This window comes from Octopus bimaculoides, chromosome 9 (genome assembly GCF_001194135.2).
Source record: "Octopus bimaculoides isolate UCB-OBI-ISO-001 chromosome 9, ASM119413v2, whole genome shotgun sequence".
Classification (NCBI taxonomy): domain Eukaryota; kingdom Metazoa; phylum Mollusca; class Cephalopoda; order Octopoda; family Octopodidae; genus Octopus; species Octopus bimaculoides.
Window position 1 is genome coordinate 2,428,026 of NC_068989.1, and position 6,514 is coordinate 2,434,539.

Below are 6,514 nucleotides of genomic sequence, written 5' to 3' on the forward strand. Positions count from 1 at the left end.
ATATATATATATATGGAGAGAGAGAGAGAGAGAGAGAGAGAGAGAGAGGGAGAGAGAGGGAGAGAGAGAGAGAGAAGTCTTGATGAAGAACGATGTGATTAGCTGTATAATAAATCTTGGATGTGCAAATCTCGGTTCTCCTGGTCTTTATTAATTTCATTATATATCTGTATTAACACATATCTCACCCACACTTTTAAAGGTTACTAGTTATCAGGGAATCATTATTTTTTGTTCTTGAGCCATCGGACTCACAAGGTCGGTCACCCGCTGCACGGGAAGCCTGTCTCTTACAGAGTTTAAAGCCAGCAGTTTCGAGGAGAAAGGCCAAATCGATTATATCGAACTCAGCACTTGAATTGTAGCTTTATTTTATCGACCCCGAAGCGATGAGACGTAAAGTGGAATTTGCTGGGATCTCAACTCAGAACATAAAAGACGGAAGAAACGGCCGCTTAGCATTTTGTCCGAAATACTAAAGATTCTGCCAGCTCAGCGTCTTGATTTATTGCTTACAAACATACTTTATTCTTGTTGTTGTTACTGTAGCTTAATCTCTGATCATCTCTATAAAACCTATCCTTAAAACATTTTCAGTCTTGCCGATTCTGTTTCTTTTTTAGGACCCTGCAATATGTCGTTGGTTCCTTTAATTTCCTTGGCAAGCAGAATCCTCTTGAGATTGGCATTTGGTGGAGGGGTGTAGTGATACCCGATCCCTACCAGGCATATAACGGTGTCATCTTCACTAATCTTACTGACCAAACATCTTTCCACATTTAATTGACTCAATGGACATCTCTTAATAGACTGTAATTGGACATTAAGCGATAAATGAATTATAGCTTAATTGATAAAGAATGTTCAGGAGATAATTCTCAATAAGCTCGTTATTGCTTCAAGCAAATCGTTAATGGACTTGAAGTGGCTTTGATAATGATGGTGTTTTATAATGATGCTGACATAATTCTATACATTTTGAATAGTTTTAATACAGGTAACAGAAGATAGACGAAACTAGGTGCCATAAGTTATCAAACCTGGTATTTTACCACCCAGATCTATCGATCACCTACAGCAAAAATAGAGACACTAATTTTATATTTATTACGGCAAATGGCCATTAAGCGTTTGGTTTCACTATATATACTAAAGATTACACTAACTCATTTGCACATAGCCATTCAATTTTTGATTCGGTAGCGAGTCGGACAAAATGCTTAGCACCATTTCTCCGCTTTTTAAAATTTCTAAGCTCAAACCTCGCCGAAGCCAACACAGTCTTTCATCCCTTCGGATCTATAAAGCAGAATACCAATTAAGAACAGGGGTCGATGTAACAGATTTGTCCCTCCCCTCAAAATTTATGGCCTTCAGCTAAAATTAGGAAAAAAAAAAAAATTATTATTTTGCTTTGTCTTAGGTTCGGCGTTATTCCTGGTAGCGATTATATGGGTAGGGGGTTACTAACTAACTGTACCCTTAGGTATACACAAGTTTTCAGCAATCTTTCAAGTTCTTAGGACATCTGATAATCTTTGATGTTCCTAAAAGACAAATTTTCTCTAATAATAATAATAATAATAATGATGATAATAATAATAATAATAATAATAATAATAATAATAATAATAATAATAATAATAATAATAATAATAATAATAATAATAATAATAATAATGATAATAATAATAATAATTATTATTATTATTATTATTATTATTATTATTATTATTATCATCATCTTTCAATTCTGTTTCCGTTTCTTGCCGAGTGTCTTCCTGACACCTAGGGCAGAGAAACGCACTGTATACATTGGTAGGCCACAAAAATATACACACCAGATTGTTCATTCACATCAGAGAAAAAGACGGAAAGAAAACAGAAAAAAAGGAAGAAGTAAACAAGGGGAAAAGGGAGAGAAAATTCACAGCGACAATGCTCTTCTCAATAAGTGTAACGAACCAGTTAAGACAACCTTTTGCACTTCCTGTATGGGTGGTAAGCCAGGGAACACTCTCAAATAATTTGCGGTTCCTTTTTTGATCATTCCAAGTGCTCCTACCGTCACTGCTATCGTAACCGTCTTCAGATGCCACATCTTTTCGATTTCGATGAGCAACGAAAACTATTTGAAGTCAAATTAATGTGTCTATATACATAATTTATATTTCGTTTTTCTTCTTTTTACAGGTCTTTACTGCAACGGAACATTCGATTCGATCTTATGTTGGCCAGCTACAAAAGCAGGAGAAGTTGTTCGACAAAAATGCCCACGTTTAAGAGGACTTGACCCTAATCGTAATGTTCTTTTTTTTTTTTTCAGTATATATTCTTTTGTATTCTATGTTGCGATCTTAATGTTGCAGTTGATGCGTGTTTTTGCTGTTATACATGATGGTCACGTGATGTTATTGACGAGTATTTATGGTGTGAATGTGGTGGTGGTGGTGGTCACGGTGGTTGTATATCACCTTTGAGAATTTAGGCGTTAGATTTAATACATTGCTCGCTGTGATAACTAGACTCGATCCTTGCGTAGCTGTCCTAGGGTTAAATAACCGGAACACGTCTTCCTTGCTTCTTCCGGCAAAAGATATTATGACCGCTGCCCCTCCTTACCTGACTAACGAATAAAGAATAAACAACACATATGAAGTGACTGTTGTTGTTGTTGTTTAGCTCCAGGTTAGTCCTGATGTAGCACACTTATGATCAAAGCTATTCGAACTGCGAGTTTCTTTATTTTGTCTCTCTTTCTCTCTCTCTGTTTGTGTGTGTGTGTGTGTGTGTGTGTGTGTGTGTGTGCAGTGGGCCTTGAATTACGTAATACAATATATCTTTTTCTTTTTCGAAGACAGCGGAGTATCATTTGATAGAGATTTGACTTCTATTTCTAGCACGGCTAATGCACTCATAAAGACTTTTGTTGTCGCTTCATAGCAGAGATCATCATTTATTTTTAAGTCATGTAATCATAACACTTTGATATAACAACGTAATCCCGATTTTAAAGATAATTGATAGATTATCTGTGACACTATACAATGTTGATATAAGAAATGTAGTCGAATGCAAATTCTAACATAAAATAAACTTTGAAAAGCAATCATTATCGGTACGAGATTTATCTGTACTTCGACCTTTCAAAAGGTGTCTTCCGTACTTGTTTACCAATCACCGAACGTTTTTAACAAATATGTAGACTCGTTACAAATTTCTATTTAAATGTAGATTAGAAAACAAGCGACTATCACATCACAAGGATTTGTCAAACTTATATCTGTATAAAAGCAATGGAAGAATTTCTAGTTAATGGCGTCTCGAAGATGATTTCAAAGTTACAGTTAAGCAAGTTGAGCGACTTCGTAGATAAACCGATAAAATATTTCTTTTTAAATATTTGTACATACTTGTACGAGTTGTGTATGTGTATGTGTGCGTGTAGATGTGTATGCGTCTGTGTGTGTGACAAAGAGATGCTGCACGTGTGCATTTGCTCGGAAGAGACAGCCTCTCTCCCGTTCTTTTCTTTCTCCTATGTTTAAATGGATGAATCCCCCAACCTGAGAAAACATGCGAAAGTATATTTTAGTTGCAAAAAGTGAAACCTTGTTACTCTCACTTCTAACAATTCAATGAGATAAAAAAATAAATAAATAAAACCAGAGAATCTTCAGAAATAAATGTTGTAGACTACCATTTCTTTTTTTTATCAAATTCTATCTTCTAAACGTAATTGTTATCGTTAAAGCAGATCTGCTGGAAAGTTGCATTCAAATGTCTTTCATCATGAACGGTCTGCTTAAAACAACGCTGTTTCCATTCTCGTCAGCTCAGCCTTTAAAAATATCATAGCAGAGCACACACGTAAACTAAATGCTTAGCATGAGAGATGCGGCTATTTCACTGCATATGAACACCATTTGCTCTTTATCTTTTAAACCAGAAATCTTTTGGCAAAAACTTTCATCGCACCAGAGAAGTTAAGGCTTCCACTTGTCCATAATTCTAACCATTTTGGAACTTTATCTCTTACGCACTCTTTCGTAACGAACTTTTCATTGTTGCTTTCCTCATATTATTTATTCCTCCTCCACCCTTTATTCTGCCTCCACCCTTTATTCCACCTGCGTTTTTCACACACCATTTACATTCACCTTATACATCTAATGTCATACTTACACGACGATCATGGGCAAGCAGTCTTAAAATGATATCTATATAAGAACACACTCATTTACGTACAACATACGGTCTTCATTTACAATATGTTTTACAAGAAAGCATATCCATAAGAGTCGTTACCTCAGGACGAATACTGCAGCATATGGCCTGCCAACGGTGTATCTACATTAAATATTGCATAGATAGGTTTATTTTAATCTGAAACTGCCTCAATACAGTATATCCAACATGTGTGTATGTGTGTGTGTGTGTGTGTGTGTGTTTGCTAGAGTGTACGTGCATGTGTATGTGAGTGTGTGAACGCGTGTATGTATGCGTTTATATGTGTTAAAAAAGAGATGGAAATACTGGCAATTACGCATATATGTATCTGTGTGGTTGCGTATTAGTGTGTGCTTTGTAATATTGGACATGTCTGGCGAAATATCAAACAGATAAACTCATGGTATGAATTGATTTTCTTAACTTTTCAGAAATATTTTGCTTTAATATAACGTATATGATACATCATTATGTTAGTACATGATAGTATACTAAGAGTAACAACAAAACACTTCCATTACATTAAACAATTATTAACTGTGAACTATTTTATAAAGTAATTAACAATCGTGCTGTCTTTAAAAAAAAACATGAATTATTAAAATTTTACAATAATAACCGAAAATCTGCTTTGGCGCATGATTTTTTTTCCTTTCATGCTCACAGCTGTCGGTGGTGTATATAACGGATCTCACAATTAGTTAATCAAATAATCAATATTTATTTATCTCTGAAATAATGTGAGCCCCATGAAAACGTTCGCCCGCATGACCTTAGAGAAATAACAACCAAATCTCTTAATAACTACACCCTACTGGTTTTAATAACGATGTATACAATGGACATTATCATTACTAACATACAAAAATGTGCGGATCAAAGCTCGCTCGCTTTTGATCATATGTATGTTCAATAAAGTCTGACCTGATGCATCATCATCATCATCATCATCATCGTCAACAACCACAGCAATCAGATAATTTGCAGTATTATATATTCTTTGATATACGAACAGCAGACATACTGTGGTGGCCTTTTAACCAACCAACTGGCCGTTAAAACAATAATACCTATGATAAATCAAGAGATCCCGCCCCTTATTGGCCACAAAAAGGGGTTTTGTGTCTAGTGTGAGTGACTGTGAGGTAAGAAGCTTGCTTCTCGACCACATGGCTCCGGGTTCTCGTTAGCATGTCAGGCAAAATGCTTGTAGACCCATTTTGAGGTCGATAAAATAAGTACCACTTGAGCACTGATGTCGATAGTATCAACTTACTGTTCTCCAAAAATTGTTGGCTTTGTGATAAATTTGAAACCAATGTTTATTCCGCCTGAGTTGTATAAAAAATCTCCTAGTCATTCTGCCATCAGAAATTCAGTGATTGACTGGTTGGAAAACAATCAGAAATGAAGTTATTATTCACAAAATATATGATAAGAAAAATATAACACACTGCTGCATGTCGTATTTAAATTTTCATGGTTATAGCTATCGCCATAATCTTCTTAAAGTATAACAAAGATTTTTTTGGCAAAAAGAAAAATATCAACGACATACCAACAAAGAGTAAAATTTATGCAACGGTTGTATATGAGAAAATACTTCATTTCCTTATTTTAGTTTTATAAAGTTGATATTTTATTCAAACATTTTCTGATGGAAATTAATGCACATATAGGTTTGGTTTCTTTTCAAACGCAATATATTTTCATTCAACTTTTAAGTATACGACATCTCAAATAAACTATAAAAGGTAATTAATTGTCTTTTCTCTGTTGTATTTCAATGGAATTACAAAAGCATTATTATAGCTGACAGCAAGAAAGAAGAAAATTATAGGATACTAGTAATAATAATAATAATAATAATAATAATAATAATAATAATAATAATAATAATAATAATAATAATAGTAAATGCAACAACAATGCATTAAAACGCATTCATTGTAATAAAATAACTTAGTAGACACATCAAGGGAGAATGAGAGACATACAGAGAAACAGACTGACATACGTGTCTGTTGTCTGTTGTCTGTATGTGTAGCAGCATTGCAGGTAGAATATTTGGACCATGATCATTGGGTCACGGGTTTGAGTCTTGGGCTCGTCCTTTGCAATGGGGACGCGTATGCACTCACAAATGCCTAAACACAAACAAAGGCCTGTAGGGTGAAAGTAAATTTTTAGACGTCTATGTGTAATTAATACATATACATTGACACACACAGAAACACACACACACAAACATCAATATATATATATATATATATATATATATATA

General features: G+C 34.4%; 1 protein-coding gene across 3 annotated transcripts in view; it reads left to right on the forward strand.

Moving 5' to 3' along the window:
- Nucleotides 1-6,514, forward strand: part of LOC106878352 (PDF receptor) — a 239,648-nt gene that overhangs the window by 88,024 nt on the left and 145,110 nt on the right. For all 3 annotated transcript variants that reach the window (XM_052970347.1, XM_014927545.2, XM_052970348.1), the window contains exon 3: nucleotides 2,194-2,301. In XM_052970347.1, coding sequence (XP_052826307.1) covers nucleotides 2,194-2,301 — 108 coding nt within the window. The remainder of the gene's footprint in view (nucleotides 1-2,193; nucleotides 2,302-6,514) is intronic.